General features: G+C 38.8%; 1 protein-coding gene and 1 long non-coding RNA gene across 4 annotated transcripts in view; one reads left to right on the top strand and one right to left on the bottom strand.

The window, feature by feature from the left end:
- The window catches only part of LOC138744152 (scavenger receptor cysteine-rich domain-containing protein DMBT1-like), a 53,334-nt gene extending 36,572 nt beyond the window's left edge, over nt 1-16,762 (top strand). Inside the window, exons 23-29 of the mRNA XM_069899798.1 lie at nt 2,492-2,700; nt 7,725-7,872; nt 8,865-9,073; nt 11,510-11,685; nt 14,259-14,659; nt 15,986-16,255; nt 16,360-16,762. Of these exons, the coding sequence (XP_069755899.1) occupies nt 2,492-2,700; nt 7,725-7,872; nt 8,865-9,073; nt 11,510-11,685; nt 14,259-14,659; nt 15,986-16,238 (1,396 nt within the window). The 3' untranslated portion in view covers nt 16,239-16,255; nt 16,360-16,762. The remainder of the gene's footprint in view (nt 1-2,491; nt 2,701-7,724; nt 7,873-8,864; nt 9,074-11,509; nt 11,686-14,258; nt 14,660-15,985; nt 16,256-16,359) is intronic.
- The window catches only part of LOC138744154 (uncharacterized), a 32,687-nt gene that overhangs the window by 3,367 nt on the left and 5,383 nt on the right, over nt 1-23,937 (bottom strand). Inside the window, exons 2-5 of one of the 3 annotated variants that reach the window (XR_011345327.1) lie at nt 16,049-16,361; nt 14,118-14,353; nt 10,717-10,942; nt 8,741-9,716 (exon numbers count right to left, since the gene is read on the bottom strand). This is a non-coding gene — a long non-coding RNA (uncharacterized lncRNA). Of the gene's footprint in view, nt 1-8,740; nt 9,717-9,930; nt 10,241-10,716; nt 10,943-14,117; nt 14,354-16,048; nt 16,362-23,937 lie in introns of those variants that run through there. The other 2 variants (XR_011345325.1, XR_011345326.1) reach the window with 2 other exon arrangements.

The following is a 23,937-nucleotide window of genomic DNA, read 5'->3' as shown; positions in this document are numbered from 1 at the left end:
AAGTGGCAGCTTAATCTTTTCCTTCTAAAGCAAGAGGAGTCATAATATTCATTTTAAAAATTACTGGTGAAAATTCAAAATGTTATAATGGATCCTGTGGGGAGATATGTCCTGATTAATTGTCAAATTTGCTCTGAAATGTGAACACTTATGAGTATTTATGCACCAAATGTAGGTGATGAAGACTTTATACAGAATACCTTATTACATTTGGCAGAATCGCATGAAAAGTTATTAATAGGAGGCAATTTCAATTGTTTTCTTGATCTAATTTTGGACAAATGAACAAAATCAGCAGTGAGAGCTAAAGCAGTGAAGATTACATTATGTTTTATTTGGTGAAGGCTGAATCCTAAACAGAGAGAATATTTTTAGTCACATAGATATGACTCTTATTCGAGAATATCTTTGGCTTGGCTTCGCGGACGAAGATTTATGGAGGGGGTAAAAAGTCCACGTCAGCTGCAGGCTCATTTGTGGCTGACAAGTCCGATGCGGGACAGGCAGACACGATTGCAGCGGTTGCAGGGGAAAATTGGTGGGTTGGGGTTGGGTGTTGGGTTTTTCCTCCTTTGTCTTTTGTCAGTGAGGTGGGCTCTGCGGTCTTCTTCAAAGGAGGTTGCTGCCCGCCAAACTGTGAGGCGCCAAGATGCACGGTTTGAGGCGAGATCAGCCCACTGGCGGTGGTCAATGTGGCAGGCACCAAGAGATTTCTTTAGGCAGTCCTTGTACCTTTTCTTTGGTGCACCTCTGTCACGGTGGCCAGTGGAGAGCTCGCCATATAACACGATCTTGGGAAGGCGATGGTCCTCCATCCTGGAGACGTGACCCATCCAGCGCAGCTGGATCTTCAGCAGCGTGGACTCGATGCTGTCGACCTCTGCCATCTCGAGTACTTCGACGTTAGGGATGTAAGCGCTCCAATGGATGTTGAGGATGGAGCGGAGACAACGCTGGTGGAAGCGTTCTAGGAGCCGTAGGTGGTGCCGGTAGAGGACCCATGATTCGGAGCCGAACAGGAGTGTGGGTATGACAACGGCTCTGTATACGCTTATCTTTGTAAGAATATATTTCTTACTGATATCAGCGCAATTACAGGGTAGAATTAATTATGTTGAATATTAACCTGATTATTCTCCATTTTATTGGCATGTTCAATTTCTGAGAAAGAAGGCTTACCTTATAGGTGAAGGCTTAAAACTGTGTGGCTGAAAAGACTGGATTTTTGTGATTTTTTTTAAAGAAAACAAATTCAATTGTTTTTAGAAATAAATTCTAATTCAGTAGATAATATAAATAACATATTGGATGCACTTAAAGCATATTTAAGGGGACACAATGTTATTCAGTTAAAATTAAGAAAGAATGTAAGAAAGAGACAAATCAGTTGGAGCAAAGTTGGGAAAGGGCTTGCAAAATAAATTTTCTGAAGAAAAGACAATTACTTAATAAAAAAAACTCCAATACAATATTATTCAGACATACAGAACTGAAAAATTAATTCAAAAAACAAAGCAGAGATAATATGAATTAGGAGAAAGAGCACATAAGGTTTTTCCATGGCATTTGAAAGCAGAACCGGCATCTAGAACAATTAATGCAGTTAAAAAATAGTTCAAGGATTCTTGCATATAAACCACAAGAAATAAATGATTCATTTAAAGAATTTTATTCTCAATTATATCAATCGGAATCAGTTTATGATGAGAATAAAGTTAATAAATTTACCTAATTTAAATAGTCAGGAGCAAAATATATAATGCTCCCCTCATGACAAGGGAAGTTAATGGGGTAAGTAGTAAGTGATCAGGGGAGTTTCCTGTATAGTTTTTAAAGAAATTTGATACCTCCATTTATGGAGGTATTAAATCAAGCGTTGAAGGTACATTTGTTGCCAGATGTTTTTTCAACTGCAATTATTACTGTGATAGGTTCCCATTGAAACCAGCATCTAGACTAATTTCATTATTAAATGCTGATTATAAGGTAGTAGCTAATGTGTTAACAAATAGATTGACAAAAATGTACCAAAGTTAATACATATGGATTAAACAGGATTTATTAAAGATCAGAAATCTGATGATAATGTGGCAAGGTTAATTAGTTTAATACATTTAGCACAAATGCGAGGAGACTTGAGTGTCACAGAGGTTTTAGATGCAGAGAAAGCAATTGATAGATTAGAATGGGATTTTCTCTTTAAAGTTTGGGAAAAATGTGGGTTAGGATCAATATTTATAAATTGGGTTAAAATGTCATATAAGAATCCTAATGTGAAGGCAGTGAGTCTATGTATTAGAAGAAGCCTCATAGTAAGGAGATGATCTCTTGTCCTATACTTTTTTGCTTTGGGAGGGGTCTTTATCTCTTTATCCTTGTATACACCACAAGTATTTGAAATTGATCTGCAATATTGTAAAATTTATAAATAAAATTTTAAAAAAGCTAATGATTAAAATAAATTTACAAAATGTGATAATTGTTTTAATAGCCTGGAAGAGTCATCAAGTTGCTCCTTTGATTACGTTGCAATATATGATGGACCTTCAACAAGTTCCTCTTTGATGGCAAAACTCTGCCATGATTCAAATGAAACTTTTACATCATCATCCAACAGCATGACAGTTTACTTTCGATCAGATTCCAGTGTAATCCGACGGGGTTTCACTGCAATCTACCGCACTGTGCCCATCAATAATGGTGAGTTATGTGAAATTACTTTTCAAAATTGTATTCTAGAGAAATTAGGAAGTGAAATGTGTGGCCAGAATAGTCAAAAAGTTTGATGGTAATGGTGTAGAAATTCTAATTGTAAACGAGAATTTTGTGAAACCACATAGCTCTTCAAAACTGCAAAGTTTGGTTCCCTCTGGGTATGTGAGGCAGAAATAATTAGAGAACACGGAGACATTTGCAGTGATGTCAATTGTCATATATTAAAAGGCCAACATTGGATGTGTGCTATTTTGCCACCTATGAGAGTCTTACAATGTGGCAAAGCTGCGTAGTTCAGTCAGTGGCTATAATTTTAAAAGAGGAAATTCCCAGTATTTATTGTCTTTTGAATCAACTTCACTCCAGCAGGACACTGGAAGGGATGCGAGAATTGACCATAGCACACAGATTTGGAGAGAAGATTTAATATGACCAGGAACTGCCACCGTGTGTACATGAATATTCATTGGCCAGGTTCAATAAGATGAATAGCAGGACATGTTGATGAAACACTTTAGAGCTCCAATGATGGTTTAGAATAGTAGAGTTTTCTTCTACCCTGATTTGAGTCAAGATGTTAACAGACGTCGACGTGAATTTAATGCAGTTAAAGACGTTTTATGGTGTAAAGGTTACAGATTTGCTTTTCGTTACCCTGCTGTGTTGAAAGTGTTTTATGGAAACTATAAGTCTCAATTCTTTGAGAATGAACATGAGGCAATGGTTTTTGCTAATTCGCTACCAGATGTCAGAGGACAAAGAAGAAGTCCACCATTATCTCCTAAAAGAAAATCTGATGGTCTTTGAAATGGGAAGAACGCGAATGGAAAGAGTTCATCTACTCTTGAAATGAGTTCACCATCTGGTCTAGAATCTCAAGGCTGAAATTTTTTTTTGTAATATGTTAATATTTTTGATTGGCTGGCTGGGGAGGAGTGGATTGCACTAATTTCTTTGTTAGTCAATAGTGGACAATCCACACTCAGCTTTTTTAGGGAGTTACTACCTTTTGGTAGTTTTTTTGGGTTTTTTTCCTTTTTATTAACAAATATTTTTATTTGGAGGGCCTATATATTTTAACGGGGGTTTTATATATAATTTTTTTTTCTTTGTTATTATTGATTTTGTGATTATTTTTGGTATTTAGTAATTGTATTAGATATGTCAAATTTGAAGTTTGCTACTTTTAACGTTCAGGGATTAAACAACCCAATCAAGCATAAGAGAGTTTTGGCATATGTCAAAAAGATGAAAATTGATATTGCTTTTTTACAAGAGACACATTTGAATGAAAAAGAATGTATGAAATTGAAGAGGGATTGGGTTGGACATGTTTTTTTTTCTTCATTTAACTTTAAAGCTAAGGGAATACCAATTTTAATACATAAAAATTTATCTTTTGAATTACAATCAATGGAAATGAATGTAGGATGTATTCTTAAATTGAATTGTAAGATTTTTAATGAATTTTGGACTTTACTTAATTCACCGAATGTGGATGATGAAGCATTTATTTCGGATGCATTTTTGCTTCTGGGACAAGCTAATGAAAATGTTTTGGTTGGAAGAGATTTATACTGTGTTTTGGAACCTTTATTAGATAAATTTCCAAAAAATGTTAAAAAATCCAAAATGGCAATTCAAATTCGAGCTTTGATGAAAGATTTTAATTTAGTGGATATTTGGTGACATCTCAACCCAACAGAGAAGGACTTCTCCTTTTATTCATCTAGACATGAATCTTTTTCTAGAATTGATTTTTTTTTTAGTATCGGCACATTTGCAGGGGAAAATATTACAAGCAGAATATAAAAGTAGAAAGTAGGGTAATTCCAGATCATTCCTTGTTGTATTTTACTTATGAGAGTTCTGAAGAAGTTTGTGTAGCTTATCGTTGGAGATTTAATACAATGTTGTTTAAAAAAAGTGGAATTTATTGAATTTTTTTAAAAAACAATTCAATTTTTTCTTGGAAGAGAATGTTAATTCTGTTCAGAGTAAATTTATATTGTGGGATGCTATGAAAGCTTACTTGAGAGGTCAAATAATTAGATATACCTCTAAGGTTAAAAAGAATTATTTGACCGAGAGCCTTGAATTAGAGAAACAAATTGATGAATTAGAAAAGGAATTATAGAGAGATGTGACAGAAAATCAGAAAATAGAGTTGTCTAGATTGAAACTGAGATACAATACGTTGAAATCTTATCAATACCAAAATTCGACTGTTACTTACAAACCTCGTGAGATTAATGATGAGTTTTACTCATTTTATAAGAAACTATATACTTCTGAGGAAAAACAGGAGAGTGGATCGATTGATTCCTTTTTATCAATGTTGAAGTTACCGGTATTAGAAGAAGAAGACATATTGGAGTTGGGGACTCCTTTTACTGATTTAAAAATTAAATTGACTACGATGGAAATGCTGAATGGAAAATCACCTGGTGATGACGGGTTTTCGGTTGTATTTTATGATGATTTATCTACAGTGTTTGGGGATGTGGTATGACAGATTAATGAACATTATGATTTACCTGAATCATGCTCGAGTGCTTTAATTACTGTAATTCCTAAGTAGGATAGAGATTCGTTGAAAGTGTCTTCATATAGACCAATTTCTTTGTTAAATGTAGATTATAAAATAATAGCTAAAGTATTAGCGAATCGATTGGCTAAATTTTTACCTAAGTTGATACATGTTGATCAAACAGGTTTCATAAAGAATAGAAATGCTTCAGATAATATTCTTCGAGTGATTAGTTTGATTAATAAATATCGACAGTGCCCTGATATCTCTTGATGCAGAAAAGGCCTTTGATAGAGTTGAGTGGAATATTCTTTTTAATTTTAGAGAAATTTAAGTTTGGTCCTTTTTTTATTGGTTGGATTAAAGCTTTATATAATAAACCAATAGCCAGGGTATTGAGAAATGGTCAGATTTCAGAACCTTTTAAATTAACCTGTTCAACTCAACAAGGTTGTCCTTTGTCTCCAGCTTTGTTTGCATTAGTAATTGAACCTTTAGCACAGTTGATACGACAAAATACATAGATACAAGGTATGAGAGTTTTAGATGAGGAGTATAAAATTAATTTATTTGCTGATTTTGTATTGGTGTATTTAACAAAACCAGCTCAGTCACTTTTACACTTGAAGGAATGTTTAACACAATATGGATCTTTATCTGGATATAAAGTTAATTGGGAAAAAAGTGACATTTTAATGATAGGTGAAGGAGATTATTCAGTTTATAAGAATATTATTAATTTGAAGTGGACTGATCAAATTAAATATTTGGGTATAAATGTGAATGTTAATGATATACCATTAATGAAAAAGATCAAAGCTGATTTGATTAGGTGGAAGGATTTTCCTATAAATTTAATTGGAAGAATAAATACAATTAAAATGAATATCTTTCCATGTATACAATATTTGTTTCAGTCAATTCCGTGTTTACTTAATAAGAATTTTTTCCGAGAGTAGCTTTGAATAAATTAACTTGGAAATATGCATTAGGAGGATTACGTTTATCTCATTTTCAAAATTATTATGAGGCAGCTCAATTTAAATTTATTAGTTCTTTAATGGATTTGGAATGCCCCCTAGTTGGGCTAAAATTGAAATGGTGAATATTTTTGAATTTGAAATACATCAATTTTTGTTTTGCTGGAATTTAAATATATTACAACAATATAATGTGCCCATACTAAAGCATTTAATGAAGTTATGGATGAGGAAAAATAGAATGATAGGTTCTAAGGGTAAATTATTGACTTTAACACCATTATATAATAATCAACTTAATCCCTTTTCAATGCATAATCAATGTTTATTACATTGAAAATCTAAAGGTATAAAAATTTGGGGGATTGTTTTAAAGAAGGTAGATTTTTATCTTTTAATCAAATGAGGGAATATTTTGGTATTAATGAGAATTCTTTATTCGTTTATTATCAACTTCGATCTTTAGTAAAACAAATATTTGGTAGAGATATGATTTTACCTAAATTGACTAAATTTGAATCTTTTCTTGTGATTGTACCAAAGAAGGGTTATATTTCATTGATGTATCAAATACTACAGGAGAGTGTGGAAAAAAAGGGATTGGGGTAGATCTAAGATTAAATGGGAAAAGGATATTAATTTTATTTTTTCTGAGGATGACTGGTTAGATATCTGTCATGATAGTGCTACTAGATTGATAAATGTTCGTTGTGCAATGGTTAATTACAATTTTTAACATCAATTGTATTTAACACCTGAAAAGTTTTAAAAAATATAGTTTTAGTGAATCAGACTCTTGTTTTAGATGTGGTAATTCAATTGGAACTTATTTTCATGCTGTTTGGTTATGTGTACATATACAATCTTTTTGGAAAGCAATTCAATTGTTTTTGGAACATTTGTATAAGATTAAAATACTTTTAGACCCGACAATATTTTTGTTGGGTAAGTTGAAGCCTTTGAAAGATTTGGGATTAGATAAATTTCAGATTGCTTTTATATATTTAGTTTTATCTGTAGCAAAAAAAATGCTAATGTGATTGATATTAATAGATGGCATAATGAGATGTAAACTTGTTTGGTAATGGAAAAAATCACGCATGTTTTACATGATAATTATTCTTTTCTCTTAATAAGTGGTCTTTATATTCAGAATATTTACATTTAAATTTACTTTGATTAGATTTTAGTATATTTTTATTATATTTTAGTTTTTTTTTATTTTTGCCTGAGAGGGGTGGGGGGGTTCTTTTTTTTCTCTTTTATATAAAAAATTTTATTGTTCACAATATGTACTTTTTTTTACTGTATGTATTAACCTTATTGAATGAATAAATTAAGTTGTGAGAAAAAAAATGAAACACTTTAGAAATGTATTGCAATGAAGAGTATCTGACCTGGTCAATGAATCAAAGGAACATTTGCAGGAATAACAAAACATTGTTTATTTTACTATAAATTGTATTTATGAAACTGATCTATTTCCCTGATGATCCCAGGTGTTTCATGTGGAGGATATCTTAGTGATGCATATGGATCTGTTTTCAGTCCTGGTTTTCCGAATTCTCATCCAAATAACGCTGAATGCATTTGGTACATAAGAGCAAACACAAGCCAAGTAATAAAAGTGCGGTTTACTGACTTAGAGTAAGTGAACTATTAGATGATATTCATGATGTCCAGATACTTGCTGCCAATTAACAATTGCTGGGGTTGGTTCAAATGGCCTTGATACTTTGAAGGGGTGAATCATGTAAAGCTGTGTGCAAAAATCTATTCAGGAAGATGGGTTTGCTCCCTTTCACAAAGCCACGTTGATTGATTTTCTTTATTGTTTCTAAGTGCCCTGCCAATGTACATTGAACGATTGCTTTTGATATTTTCCCGGTGAAGGTGTTAAGAAAACTGGTCTATTGTTTCTATTTCTTCTTGTTACTTTTTTGAAAATTAAATAATTTGAATTTACTAAATATTATTGATTATTGGTACTCCTTGCCTATGAAGCTAGTAGTTCTGAGTATAATAAAATCAAAGGCATGGATTCTAAGTCACTGAACTGTTCTTTAGAGTCTTTGCCTGATGTGTAGAGACAGGAGTTCAAAAGTCATGATAATAGCTCGAGAAGTCATGGATTGAAATAAATCTGGAACGAAGATCAGGATGGGTATTTAAATTTTTTGGATATTTTAAATTGATAAAGAACAATTCCATGAAGGGGGTGATTCGGGGATAGATATTCAAAGTGCTGGGCAACAGATTCAGTGAGTTAACAGATTTTTAAGCACTGTTTGTTTTTGATCGGATCTCATTACAGGTAGTTGCAAAATCAGTGGAAATAGAGTCAATGTGGGCTCTCAGAAAGGAATTGGACAGGCAAATGAGGAAAACATTTTTTTTGGAATGGATGAAATTGGAACAAAGTGCATTACTATACAAAGAACCAGCATGAACACAGCCTCCTTCTGTGACTTAGTAAACCTATGGTAGATTACAATACAAAGATGGATTAAAAATCAAGATGTTTATTCATTATGTAACCAAAACTATCTGAATAAAGGGTGGAAAGATAAACAACATGTTCCATGCACATAAATATATTTATTATGCCTCCTGACTTGACCTACTTATTCTCTTGACAGCCTTGAAGTGACATCAGGTTGCTCAATCGATTATATTGCATTGTACGATGGACCTACAATCCATTCCGACTTGCTGGCCAAACTCTGCCATGAACCAAATGAAACCTTTACATCATCATCCAACAGTATGACAATTTACTTTCGATCAGATTCCAATGTAACCAGACGTGGTTTCACTGCAAACTATCACTTTAGACCCATGAATGACGGTGAGATTTTTAAAAAAATACTTGTTTCAGACGGCATGCAAGAGAAATCAGGAATTGAGACATATTAGACATGTAAATTAATCTTCTATAAACCCATCAACTCCCACAGCTACCTCGACTACACCCTTTCCCCTGTAAGAATTCCATTCTTTTCATCAATTCCTCTCTCTCCATTGCATCTGCTCCCAGAATGAGGTCTTCCATGCCAGATCATTAGAGATGTTCTCGTTCTTTTAAAAGAGTGGCTTCCCCTCTACTGCACCAACTCAGCCCTCACATCCATTACCTGCACATCAAGTCTTCAGCCAAAGGAATAAGAATATTACAGGTGACTTATGGCTAACATTGCTGAAGAAATTGTGGTCTTCCTATTCTTACCAAAATACAAGATTTAAGCTTATTTATGTTGGCTAATTTAGCAATTACACAGTATTTTTTGCTAACTTACTAAAGTTTTCTTGCATTTTAGCAAATCCATGTGACATGGGAATTTGGTGCTCGGGACATTTTTTTTTAACTTTAATTCACATTGTCTCCACAATGAGTCCAACACCAACCTTTGTAGATCTAATCCCTGTCCTTCATTCATGCAGTCACCTTCTTGCCCAACTCCATATGCCCAAACCTTGGTTAGGAATGTACCCTGTAGTTATATATAGACAATGCCATTGGTCAATGTGTTACAAATTACATTGTGAACATACTCAAAGAAATTATCCATGCTCAGTGCGGAAGATATAAGCTCCAAAAATAATTATTTTGCAACATGTATAACAACGTGTTTCCTCAGTGAAACAAGGTTTGATTTTTAATTCAAATCAGATATACAGCACTTTAACAGGCCAATTCAACCCTGTGAGTCCGAGCTGCCAAAATTACAACCCACGAACATAAACCCCAGTATGTTTTTGAAGGGTGGGCAAAACTGGAGCCCCGGCTTAAAACGCACACACAAATGAGAAGAATGCCACAGGTGTATCTTATTTCTAATTAAAAATGATCCTGCGGATTAATAAAGATGGGCATATTTCTGATATCATCTTGTCACAGATCTTCTGTCTCACAACTTATACAGTAAAATCCTGGCACCTACAGGGATCACGGATGTCGGATATACGAATTTTATGGTTGACCGAGAATCACTCTTCCAATGTCTAACTAATACATCTGCAATAACAGTACACCATTTAAAAGACAGTGCAAAATGTAAAGTAATTTGAAAAAATATCAGTATTATAGTCTTTAGTTATGCAAATTTCACTTTAATCAATTAATTCCCTTTACTTACAAATTTTAAATTCAACCCCCTGTTGCTGGAGCAGTATCAGCATTGCACTAACCATTCTGCCATCATAATTAACCTCCCCCCTCACACTGACAACCCAACATGCCTCCTCACCAGTGTCCCTTTCAGGCCCTTGATGCAACCTGACCCACCTCCACACCAGTGTCCCGATCAGGCCCTCGGTACAACCCAACTTATCTCCACACCAGTGTCCCGCTCAGGCCCTCATTGCAACTCAACTTATCTCCATACCAGTATCTCAGTCGGACCCTCAGATCACTTTTCCCGTCAGCTCTGACTGCCACTAAATACAATCCAAAACATTATTTGAATTTATTCCAATTTTCAGCCACATTACCTGTCAACTGAAGTTTTGCTGGTGGATATAATCCTTCCATTTTTCACTTTGTTATTTTCTCTTCACTGATTAGTGGCTTACTTTAGATTATTTCCTTGTAATTTCCTTCATCCCACTTATGACATCGTATTTGTATGTGTGAGTTCTTAGACAATACATGATGAGGGAAAATGTTCTTTAAAGTTGATGCAAACATGTATCCTGGTCAGGTACTCAGCTCACCTTCCTTTAAATGAAACCTCAGTCACTGGTGCTGTAAGAATGTTGTGCCATCTACTACGTTAACTGTGCCACTGTCATAATTAACATCCAGCCACCACCCCTTCCCCTAAGTTTACAGTTAAAGCCTTATACTTAATACTAATAAAAAGATAAGGACTCTTACGAGGCATGTATAGGGAGAGACTTGGGGAGAGCCAACCCAGCAGCGAGTGGCATCAGCCGACTCTTCATCCTGGGTGCTGCCATTTTATTCAACCATAACTTTATTGAAACTTTATTCAAACAGCTGCTGTGGGCAGAGCACAAACAGGGCGCTCCACTGGCTGAATGTTTGCTCCCAAGGGGATGTGTGTTGCTACATAGAACCTTTACTTTTACAAATTTAAACTTTTATTTACATTTTCATTTAAAGCTTTATTTAAATTATTTATTTTACATTTAGTTATTTACTTATTCCTCTCATTTTTTCGCCAGTTGTTTGAGATTCAGGTTGGCTGAGGGCCAGATAATGGGAATTTTACTGTATTTCTAAACTTAGGATTCATGTGATTGTGCCTTTTATTTTTTCCAGATATGTTAAACTGCTCATCAAATTATTTGGAAGCAAAAATTGATAAATCCTATCTCAATTTTCTGGGTATGAATGAGTCCAGAATCCACTTGAATGATCGAAACTGCAGGCCAATAATAACAGCTCATGAAGTGAATTTCAAGATACCATTTACTCGATGCGGCACCATCCGGCAGGTAAAGATAATAGTTCCGGGAGGATTAATGCCACAAAAATAAATACCACAAATTCCCCATTCCTAATGATAATATTCTTGTAAAAGTATTGGCGATCTCTCTCTTATTCTTTAAAAACTACAATTTTACCATTGTTTAAATACTTTCTGAAATAATATAGACAAACCAAACATTCCAATTATCTGCATCTTATGGTTTTGGCATGTATGGTGGAACATTGTATTGCAGACATTGTACTGGTTGACCCGCCTCTGATACTGCAACATGTACGTTTATAGTAATTAAAGCCTATTAATCATGACTTCTGGCCTGACGGGTCTAATTGATGGTATGACAACATGGCCATTCTGCTATAATGCTGTAGCATTATTAAATATCCACTGATGTGGCCTTTTGCCAATCCTTCTCAAATTATGGCCTCCTATTTATGACTCTGACCACCTCTTCAATCAAAATATGGGTTCATCTTTGACCTGTTTTCCACTGATCCCAATGTGCTCACAGTTTTCTACTCTTTACATCAGTGAGATCCCCCACCCACCTCCTATGATTTTTCTGCCAATTCAACTTCACTTTCATTCTACTTAGAAAGATTTGCCACCAGTGCTAGGGAGGGTAGAAATAGGATAGGTTAAAGGATTGTGTGTCTGTAGAGCTGTGCAAGACAGGGGGTGGAATTCAGTAATTACATCCAAGGAAGCTTCTTAGTAGAGGGTACAATATATTGAACAAGAACAAGGATGAAGAATGGACGTGACTGAAGTGTCAGTGGGGGAGCATTTTGGATCAGTGATCATAGCACTATTAGTTATAAAATAATTATGGAGAAAGATAGGACTGATTCACAGGGTCCTAAAGTGAGGCCAGAACAACTTTGGAGCCATTAGGTGGGAAATTTCAGAGGTTGACTGAAGCAGAATGTTGGCAGGAATTGGACTATTTACAAGTGGGAGGCTTTTAAAAGGGAGATAGCAAGAGTTCAGGGATATCAGGTTCCATTAGGGTGGAGAGCAAAGCTGGGAAATTTAGGGAACCCTGAATGAATGATAAGTGATATTAAGGCTCCAAACAGGAAAAATAAAAAGGCATAGCAGTACATTAGTTTTTGGCAGTCCATTTCAAGCAAGTATAAACATTACTGGGGGGTACTTAAAAAGGAAATCAGGAGATCAAAAGGGAAAAATCAGATGGAGCTGGCAGGCAGGGGAAAGGAAAATCCCAGGAGATTCTACAGATACATTAAAAAGAAAGTTGGGGAGAGAATTGGTCTCTTTAAAGATCAGCTTTGCTGTGTTTGTGTGGTGTGACAGATAATGGTTAAGATTTTATACAAACCTTTACTTTGCAAAATGACATAGATGTTAAGGAATTGAAGTAAATGGGTTGAGATATCATGGACTATATACAAATCATTAGGGAGGAGGTGTTAGCAGCCTTGGAGCACAGGAAAGTGGAATAACCTCCAGATCCTGATTAAGTGCATCCACAGACCTTTTGGGACCTAGGGAAGACACTGCGGAGATCTTGCAGAGGTGTATCATCTTTGGTCACAGGCAAAGTTCCAGAAGACTGGAGGGAGACTAATGTTTTTCAGTAATTTAAGAGGAGCAGCAAAAACAAGCCAGGAAGTTACAGGGTGCTAAACCTGACATCTGTGCTGGGAAACTTGCTGGAGGAGAATCTGAGGGACAGGAATTACCAGCATTTGGACAGGCCAAAACTGATTGGAGGTACTCAGCATAACTTCATGCCTAGGAAATGTTGACACGAATCAGATGGTGTAGTGGACAGTGAGGAAGGAACTCAATGCTTACCACAGAATCATGATCAGTTAGGAAGGTGATATAGAAGGAAAGGGTTGAGAAGGGTGTGGGACGAATGCAGTAAAGTGGGACAAGCCCAGAATGCCAACTTGGATGCATTGGATGAGTTGGGTTGAAGATCCTGTTTCATGCTGATTGAGTATATGACTATCTTATTTATAATATTCACACACTCACTATATTTCAGTGATTTTCATGCTTAATGTAATGTCTTTCAATTTGTCTTTAATCATGTACATTATAAGATAAATAATTTGATATAAACATTTGTTAGTTTTATCATTCCTAATGTATTCATGCAATGCGTCTTGGGTCTTACCCCTGCTTTCTGCAGTGTTGCTACCAAGAACAAAAAGTTCCTTTTCATGCTAAATCCTTCATATTCCTCTTTTAACACCCTGGTTAAGACCTAAATTTACCTAATTCTTGATTCTGCCAAATCGTTATGCCTTCTTTCCTTCCGTCACATTTCCACTGCTGGTCAGGATTATTCAAAAGGCTTCATCAGACACATAATCCCTCTCTCATCTGTCTCATTATTACAGTTTTTTGAACATTTCTCTGTTTTAGTCTTGATGTCTCTAAATGAAAACACAAGATTCCACTTACCTTTTTTGCTTCCAAAAGTCACTGCAGTTTAGATATATGTAATTTTTCTCTTCATGGATTATATTTCAGACAATAAATCTCAATTTTGTAATTTAATTAGCTTGTTGATATTTGCATTTCCTCCTCATTCTGTTCCCATAGGTCAACAATGGTCATATCGTTTATTCCAACACCATCCTATCTTCATTTACTGGCTCCATTGCAGTTCGTACTCAATATCAACGAATCAACATTGCCTGCAAAATGCAACAGGATACAATGGTTAAGGCCATGTATTCGGTAAATGAAAATTCACCTGAAAAATTACTGGATAGCATTACACAATCTGGCACGTTTAGAGCCAGCATGATGTTCTATGAGTCAACATCATTTGTCAAACCAGTGTCCGAATCACCTTACTACGTAGACCTCCAGCAGAAGCTTTTTGTGCAGGTTAAGCTGAACAGTTCTGGTGCTGATCTGAAAATATTTGTGGATACCTGCACAGCAGTGCCTGATAACTTCAACTTGACATCAACAACCTATGATCTCATCAAGAATGGGTAAGCTTGGGCAAGTTGAAAAGTAATCTTCTTACCAAATTGGCCAATTGGAACTGCAGTGGACATTGTCCACGTAGTCATTGTCCACACAACCTTCTCTAACCAAGGAAATAACCCCAGTTTATCCACAAAACTAAATCCTGGGATCCTTGCAATCTTTTAAGTAAATCTCTTCAGCATCTCCTCTTAAGCCTTTACATCTTTTCAGAATTTGAGCATGTCACAGCATTTCTGTCTGAACTAGTATGTTATGAAGATCCAACATGATTTATTTTGAGCTTTCATTGGTAAAACAAAACTTTATAAAGTTGCTTTCTAAACTTGCTCTTCTACTGTAAAAGAACAACGCATTTCTCACTGGAAAAAATGATGAAACCCTTGCACTATTTTTAACAGTACTTTTCTCTGTTCTCTGCACTGTTTTTGTATTTTTCTCTGGATCCTGCTTTACTTGACATTTGTTTACTTCCTTAATTACTTGTGTATTTATTTCATAATTTCTTATTATTGCCCTGCCTGCTGTATCAGTTGATTAGCCTGGATAGCATGCAAAACAAAGCTTTTAGTTGTATCTTGGTACACACAAGAAAACAATTCAATTCAATTCATTTTATATATATCCCCCAAAATGTCTCCGATTTTGTGCCTTTAATTTGGAATTGTATCCTCAAACTTATTTTACTTTTGACTAAAAAAAACTTCCATTTTGCAACATTAAATTTTATTTTCACCTATCCAAATGTTCCACTAACATGTCGTTCCATCAGTAATAATACTTTAAAAATGGCATAACTAAACAGTGATGCATACGTTACAACACAAGAATCAAGATTCAATTTATTGTCACATTACACAAAATTGCCTTTTTCCTGCTGTAAGGCAGACAGATTTGCCATCGGCAGAAAGTGCCTTTGGTGTCTCTTACAATCAGAGAAAGACGAGCAAAAATGTGCTCACCTCAGACTCAGCGTGTCAATGGATTCACATCCAGCACTTCTGCAACTCTTGCAGCCAGACGGAGTCCAGTCCAAACTATTGGCAACCTGGACTCCAGATCTGAACCTCCGACTCAAGTAGGAACCCTTCAGCACTCACTTGGTAGCATGAGGAGGCTCCCAGCTGCTGGTTAAAATAATCTTCATCTGGGATGAATACTATTGAGATAAACTTTGCAAACACAGGTTTTATTTAAATATCTAACCAGTATCCCCCCACTACACAAAGCACTCTTAAATGTATCAGCTATAATAAGGCAGAAGGTGCTTTGAAATTCTGCTCTGGCCAGGGTTTTTAAATGGAATTCATTTTGAAATATTTCTTTTCTAGGTGTGTCAGGGATGAGACATATGACACATTACCCTCACCATCCAACAACATTGCACGCTTTACCTTCAGTGCCTTTAAGTTCCTGAACGTAAATCCCTCAGTTTATCTGCGCTGTAAACTTGTGTTGTGTGAAGTATTTGATTACTCCTCCCGCTGTTACCGTGGATGCATGTCTCGGCATAAAAGGGCCACAGTTTATTCAAATGGAATTGTTGACTTTACGTTGGGCCCAATTAAACTCAAAAAATATTGACATTATGATGATTGCAGGTAAGACCAACGTGGCACTTTCTGACTACTTCACGGTGAAGCTTTTCATTATGCAGCTCCAGCAGAATGCTGCTTTGAAAACATTTAACTGCAATGTCTTTCAGGTCTGGAAAAAGAAGGGAACGAGGCTGATGAAACAAATATCCAATCCAATCTACGAATATCCTAACTCTACTGATTCTATCTGTAGTTGGTTCACCTTTGGTTGGTACTGTGTTGAAATTATTCAGGAACCTGTAATGAGAATATGATTTTTACATAGTATGTGGGATTCTACCATATAGTAATACTTCCAATCTCAAATCAATCTTATCGAATCAACATTCTTAACTATACAGTAAGCTTGCTTGTATGAATACAAATCAAAAACTGATCTAAATTTACTCAAAGATTATCTGAAGCAACAAATTTGGATCTTAAGTTTATTTGAAATGAAAGTATGTTATCTGTCATCATTTCTTATCATAGCACAAATATTATTTGATGTATTTCTCCATTTTTGTTTTAATTGACCCAATGCAAAAATTATTAGCTGTAATTAAAAGCAAATCAATAAAGCATTTTCAAAGCATGTCACCGTGTAATCTGTGCTTACATTAATGTGTTGACACTTCTATTAATAGAAGAATGGAAATCACTGAAAATACTCAACTGATCAGATGGCCTCTCTGAGGAGAGATAAACCATTAATGTTTCAGCATTTAACAAGCCTTCACCTCTCTCAGCTAGCCTCACTATAAGATGCTGTATTGAGAAGGTTTCTTCTTCTTTGGCTTGGCTTCGCGGACGAAGATTTATGGAGGGGGTAAAAGTCCACGTCAGCTGCAGGCTCGTTTGTGGCTGACAAGTCCGATGCGGGACAGGCAGACACGATTGCAGCGGTTGCAAGGGAAAATTGGTTGGTTGGGGTTGGGTGTTGGGTTTTTCCTCCTTTGCCTTTTGTCAGTGAGGTGGGCTCTGCGGTCTTCTTCAAAGGAGGCTGCTGCCCGCCAAACTGTGAGGCGCCAAGATGCACGGTTTGAGGCGTTATCAGCCCACTGGCGGTGGTCAATGTGGCAGGCACCAAGAGATTTCTTTAGGCAGTCCTTGTACCTTTTCTTTGGTGCACCTCTGTCACGGTGGCCAGTGGAGAGCTCGCCATATAATACGATCTTGGGAAGGCGATGGTCCTCCATTCTGGAGACGTGACCCACTGAACATACAATATATAGATACATAATCACAGTCTGTGGATGCAAAGTTACCATTTGTAAGTTGACTATCATTGATGGTAGGAAACATTATATATATTTTGTTTCACAATGACAGCATCACACCAGAACTCCCATTAACAGAGCAACACCTCATAGGTTTTGGAGCTTTTATTTAAAAATTCTAAATTGGCTAACTTTCTGGCCTGATTCATCCTGGTCTATAGTTACAGGAGTCCAACACTGGCACTTGGGGGCACCCATTGAAAGAAAACATGAGTGGGAATGGCATCCTGGTGTCAAATGTCAGCAGAGAAAAATGGGCACCTTGGGTACATCCTGGATGTATACTTGCCAGGCTGCCCCCGCCTCACGATGGGGTAGCACGGTGACAGCCATCTGGGCTCTGTGCATAGGGAGCATCCAAGCATGAGACAAAGGTGTGGGATACCCAAGCCAAGAGAGGGCTCTGGCACCTGATGAATGACCTTGCGCTATCTGCTTGCAGACATTGGTGATATGGGTGTTCACATTTGCCACCCAAGCCAGAGAAACCAGGAATACGAGTCGGTGACAAAACATTCATTTTCTCTTCTCCCCTCTAACACTGCACCCTGCCCCATCGGAAACACAATGTTTGGTCAGGGGTGGAGCACTGGTGAGGTGTTGTCATTGAATTTGAATAGGTATCTTGTCCAGCATTCGGAAGGCACTAGTGTATATATTGACCCACATGATTAGCATTGTTTTAAACATGTCCTTTTGCTTTTACTTATAACATATACGTGAAGTTATTGATTGTCTCATGATTGGTGAGTGGTGTGACCTCCAAGGGGTGGATTGTTTGGGAAGGGTTGTGGCTGTCACGTGACAGCACTGCCCCCTACCTAGTGAGAGGACACACCAGCTGCCAAACAAGATTTGGTTCTGCCCCACCAATTAGTGCACACTTTGCCTTTGGTACCATGTAAATTACCTGGACTCGACTCTCCATCCTTCCTGTACTTGGCCTTGGGCTATTGGCTGTTGTAATTTGATTGACCTTCCTGGCACCGAGCCATTGGACCCTGCTAATGATCTGGGCTGAACCATCCAGCACTTTAAAGGGTCCATGTGCTCTTTGTTCTTTTTTGTCAGCTTGAGACCATGCTGCTTCACTCCAGGCCGAGAAACATAGAAAGCCACTGGAGAAACTGTTGGTAAGATGTGCACTGTTTTTAAGGGTTGGGAGCATTTAATTAGTGTCCCTTGTAATACAGAGCAGTACCTGCACTGAGTTAAGGGGATGGTGGGGCATCTTAGTGATTTTTCCTTAAACATTGTATGTACCAGTTCAATGTTTGTGTGTTTTGTCCCCATATTATTTTCCCCATATTCGTTATTAATTGTCTGCTATTATTTCCCACAGCTGCTGTAAACTGTGTGTGTTTGTGCTGCATCTGTTACCATTTTCCACACTTTCCTTCAGTAAATAAAATCCTTCCCCATCAAAACTGTGTGTCCAGAGTCCTGGCTTTGAGACCAACCAAACCTGTTTCCTCATTCAAATGCCTTTTTCAGTCTCTCATGGACTTTACCCTCTCACAGACATTTCCTCTGTTCTATTCACCACCCACCCCCCTATCTATGTGTTCTCTTTTCTGAATGGGAATGGAAAACAAAACAAAGAGTATTCAAGCAAACTCTTCATTGACAATAAGAGATCTGGGAGGACATTCAAGAGGAAAATTAGAAGGGCAAAAAGAAGATCGAAGTTGGTAAGGTAAAGAAAATGCCTGAGAGATTTCAGAGAGGTATTTGGAGCATAAGGGTGGCCAGAGGTATAAATGGTCCTGTTAAACATCAATTTGTATGTCTTTGTATGGAGCCACATGGGAAACAGTGAGATCTTGAATTGATATTTTTCATCGCTCTTTACTGTGGAAAAGATCATGGAAATCACAGTAAAGCAAGATGATTATAATGTCCAGAACAGGGAAGAGGTGTTGGCAGCTTTGGAGCACATTAAGGTAGACAAATCGTCAAGGCCAAACCAAGACTTTGAGCAATGCTAGGAAAGAATTGGCGGAGGCCCTTGCAGAGATATTTACGTCATCTCAAGTTCAAGTTTGTTATCCGATTGCCCAAGAAGAACCCAACGAAACAGCTTTCTCCAGTCCTCGGTGCAAAACATGCAGGCGCATAACCAGACATAAACATATTAACAATACATATGAAGGACAAGTGTACAGGTACTCCCTGACTTACAAAGTTGATTCTGACTCCTGACTGAAAGTGAAAAAGTTTCCAGAAAATTTGAGAAGTAACTTGGCCAGTTTTGCTGGTTTGAAATTTTCAGTGTTTATACTAATGAGGATAAAGCTCCAAAACCAGTAGAAAATATACCATTACAATTAATTCTGAACTTTTTTCAGAAACATACCTTTTGTAATTGCTATACATTTTAATTGTAAAATTTGAAAAAAACCCAATTGATGAAATCAAGTTAAACTAAATTTAACTAGCATATTTTACAGAATATAAACCCCCCACCACCACCATTTCAGCAGGGACTAGTAAGGAAAAAAATCTTTTAATGTATTTACCGTCTTCTCACCAGGGAAAGTGAACGGCAGATCCGGAATTAGATGGGTTTCTTCAGAGCTGGAGGGCTCTGCTGGCACACATGGAGCTGCTCCCAGCAGCAAACACTGCACTCCTCCTGCACTCCTCATAGCAAACACACTCCTTTGGTCACCCATGGCTCCTTACCTCTACTGCAGAAGTACCACTGAACATACTGCCCAACACGGCACACACCATCGATTCATCTGCCACGAGGACTGAGTCAGGCCATTGCTTCTCCCTCCATAAATAATTGAATATCCAACTGATTGATCCGACTTCTGAAACTACAAGTGTTTCATCCTGTAAAATTCAGAATCCTATCTCATGCAGAACCACACCAATATCAAGATAACAATCACTCCACATCTGGTACCTTAAGCATTCATGCTTTTAAATACAAGCTCCCTGTGGCTGCGCTGTGTGCAATGCACAAGATCCACTCCATTAGCTCATTTGACGCAATCTCCCAAATCCAGCAGGTGGTCAGGGGCAGTCGGGAGATACAAACCACATTGCAACTTCAAGAACTGTACTATCTAGCTCAGATTAGCAATAGGCTGCTATTGGCAAGATTCTGGCTCAAAGTACCTGTGTCTCAATCCCCACAAGTGCCAGATACCTGGGGTTTTACTGTAATTCTCAATGATCATACACAGACTGGTTCCAGATGTACTCACCACAGGTTTCATCCTTTGCTCCTGCTTATTTTTAATGATTTTGGTTTTCTCTCCTATACGAAGTTCGTTCACCTGGCTGCACAGATTGTGAAATAAGGGAAGCATTTCACAACTAAAGGTGTTGTTCCCCATTGCTTTGTTTGCACAAAGAAGTCGATTCAAGCATTTTTAAGTCTCCTCCAGCAAACCTATTCATCCACACTTTTGGTGCTGTCTTCAGAATCATACACTTTGTTCTTCTTATTTATTCCAGTGATTAAAATTGAGCCACCTCTTTTTGCTGCAGATTTACCATTGGATATAACCACCACAAAACTTACCTTTCCCTCTCCACCTTCCATAGGGATCACTCCCTCGTGCACTCATCCCTCCCCACCAGTTGCTTCCCTCCAGCACCCCCCCCCCGGCACCTTCCCTTGTGGCCTCAGGAGGTGCCACAATTGTGCTGCACCCCCTCCATAACCCCGGTCCAGGGCCCCAAACAGTCCTTTCGAGTGAACCAATACTTCACTTGTGTATTCGCAGGACTGATTTACTGGATCCGGTGCTCACTTTGTGGCCTTCTCTACATCGGAGAGAGTGGGCACCAATTGGGAGATCGCGTCGCTGAGCACCTTTGCTCCATCCACACCAGTAATAAGACCTCCCAGTAGCTAACAATTTCAGTTCAGTGTCACATTCCCATTCTCACGTGTCTGCCCTTGGCCTTATTGGTAGCCCAATAATGATACAGACAGAAGATTGAGGGGAACGATAGGCTTTATTAAGCAAGAGGCTGCTGGCCTGGGTCTAGGCTAGGAAAATGAGCGGGAATGAGAGGGGACTCAATCTTTATGGCCAGGGGTTACATGGGAAGGATCAAGGGAGGAGCTAAGCTAGGGAGACTCCCAGAAGGCGGGCCAGCCAGTACATACAGCCATATCACCATGTTCACCCCCCTTTTTTTAAAAAAGAACCCACCGGTGATAAACAAAACCCGGAGGCAATAACAATAACATTTAACAATCAACAAAACTGGCCAAGGAAGCGGACACCCGCCCCCCACCCCGGCTAGAGGTGGAGCTGCACTGGCAGCCTTTTCTGACTGTCGAACTGCCAGGGAAATGGCATTTCAGTACGGCGCTCCTCCAAAGAGGGGGAAATTTGTCCATCACCGTCAGCAAGTGGGCATTCCTATTTGTGGTAGGGAGGGGGCCCTTGAAATCAACACAGTCGTTCAAAAGGGCAGGTGGCCTTAATGAGATGTGCTTTCTCTGGCCGGTAGAACTGAGGCTTTCATTCGGCACAGATTTGGCAGCGTCTGGTCGTGGACCGGACATCCTCAACAGAGTAGGGGAGGTTCCTTGACCTGATAAAGTGATAGAGCCTCGTGACTCCGGGGTGGCACAGACTGCTGTGCAGGAGCTGGAGACGGTCAAGATGCACACTGGCGCACTTCCCTCGGGATAGGGCATCTGGGGGATCATTGAGGTTACCCGGCCAGTACAAGATGACATAATTGTAGGTGGATAACTCAATCCCCTACCTCAGAATCTTGTCATTCTTGATTTAACCTGATTGTTTGGTGCTGAACATGAAGGTCACTGCCCTCTGATCAGTCAATACGGTAAATCTCTTAACGGCTTGGTAGTGCCGCCAGTGGCACACTGCCTCAACGATCGCCTGCACCTCCTTCTCGACAGAGGAGTGCCAGAGTTTCGGGTCGTGAAGGATACGGGAAAAAAATGCTACTGGCCTGTCTGCCTGGTTTAATGTGATGGCCAGCATGAAGTCCGAGGCATCACTTTCCACCTGGAAGGGGACAGACTCATACATGGCATGCATCATGGCTTTAGCAATGTCTCCACAGATCTGATTAAGAGCAGCTTGGGCCTCCGCCGATAATGGAAACATGTTTGACTAAATTAGAGGATGGGACTTATTGGTGTAGTTGGGCACCCACTGCGTATAGTATGAGAACAGCCCTAGACATAATTTCATCCCCTTCAGGGTGCTCGGAACAGGGAGTTCTAGAAGTGGTCGCATGCGGTCAGGGTCGGGAGTAATGACTGAGTGACTGGGGACTGAGTGCCTGGACTGCTGGATGGTGTCGAGGACCAGGTACCCATACCACTGGACGTTGCTGGGGACTGGATGTTGGGGCCATAGGACGGTAATGGGGGCTGACCATTTGGTCAGGGATGGTCACCCTAATGCCAAGGGCTTCAAATGGTCAATGGTGGTAGGGGGCCTCTGATCACCATCGTCATGCTCCTAAACTGACTCTGAAAGTCAACGCCTCGGAGGATCAGCACGCAGAGGCAGGGCATGACTAGTAAAATGAAGTCATTATAACATTCCCCTCCACGGTCAGAGATGCTACACAATATGCCCGAATTCTCATCTGTTGGTCCCTGGCCGCCATTGAAACTATCCCAATCATAGGTCAGACCAGGAGGGAGAGTCTCTGGACCACATCAGGGAATATGAAGCTTTCTGTACTGCCACTATCAAAAAGACAATTAATTTTATGTCCATTCACCTTGATCTGCATCATTGAGTTTGAGATCAGGTGAGGACTGGCTTGATTTAGTGTCACTGAAGCGAGGAGTGGCATTTCTTCATCGTCATCATCAGTGGGGAGGCCCATCCAAGATGGCGACCTCCATGTTGACCACGCAGCATCAGATGAAGAAGCCGGAAGTGGAGTGAAGGCAGTCGGAAGTGTTGTCACTAGTGCGGTAGGCCGACGTACTGAGGCTGGGAGCACCAGAAGCTCTTCAGGAATGCACGTTGCTCTGCTTGCTGGCTGTCATTGGGACCTGCAGACCCTTTGATAGCGTCTTCTCTTACCACAAATTGAGCACGTTGTTCCTTTCGCTGGGCAGAGGCACCTTGCTTGCCTGGCCTGCCCGCAGAAGTTGCACCTCCACGGTGCGGTCAGTATGATAGCAGCCGTGGTCAGATCGCTGATTCCTGACACTGAGTTCCAGGCCGATGGCCCTTGTCGTGGAATGTACATGGTTGGCCCGCTTCTTCCCACAATCGACACTGTCTGGTGCTGGGCCAATTCCAGAGTTCTGACAAATTCGATGGCCTTTTTGAGAGGGAGCAGGTCCTCCTTGAGGAGTCTTTGCCGGATGTAGTCTGACATCAACCCCAACACACAGGCGTCTCTGATCAACTCTTCCATGCACTGGTTCAGCAATATTGTGCCTGGGCCCGTGAG

Source organism: Narcine bancroftii, chromosome 10 (assembly GCF_036971445.1).
Source record: "Narcine bancroftii isolate sNarBan1 chromosome 10, sNarBan1.hap1, whole genome shotgun sequence".
Lineage (NCBI taxonomy): Eukaryota > Metazoa > Chordata > Chondrichthyes > Torpediniformes > Narcinidae > Narcine > Narcine bancroftii.
Note: the sequence above shows the minus strand (reverse complement) of the source record. Positions and strands in the feature narration are given on the sequence as shown.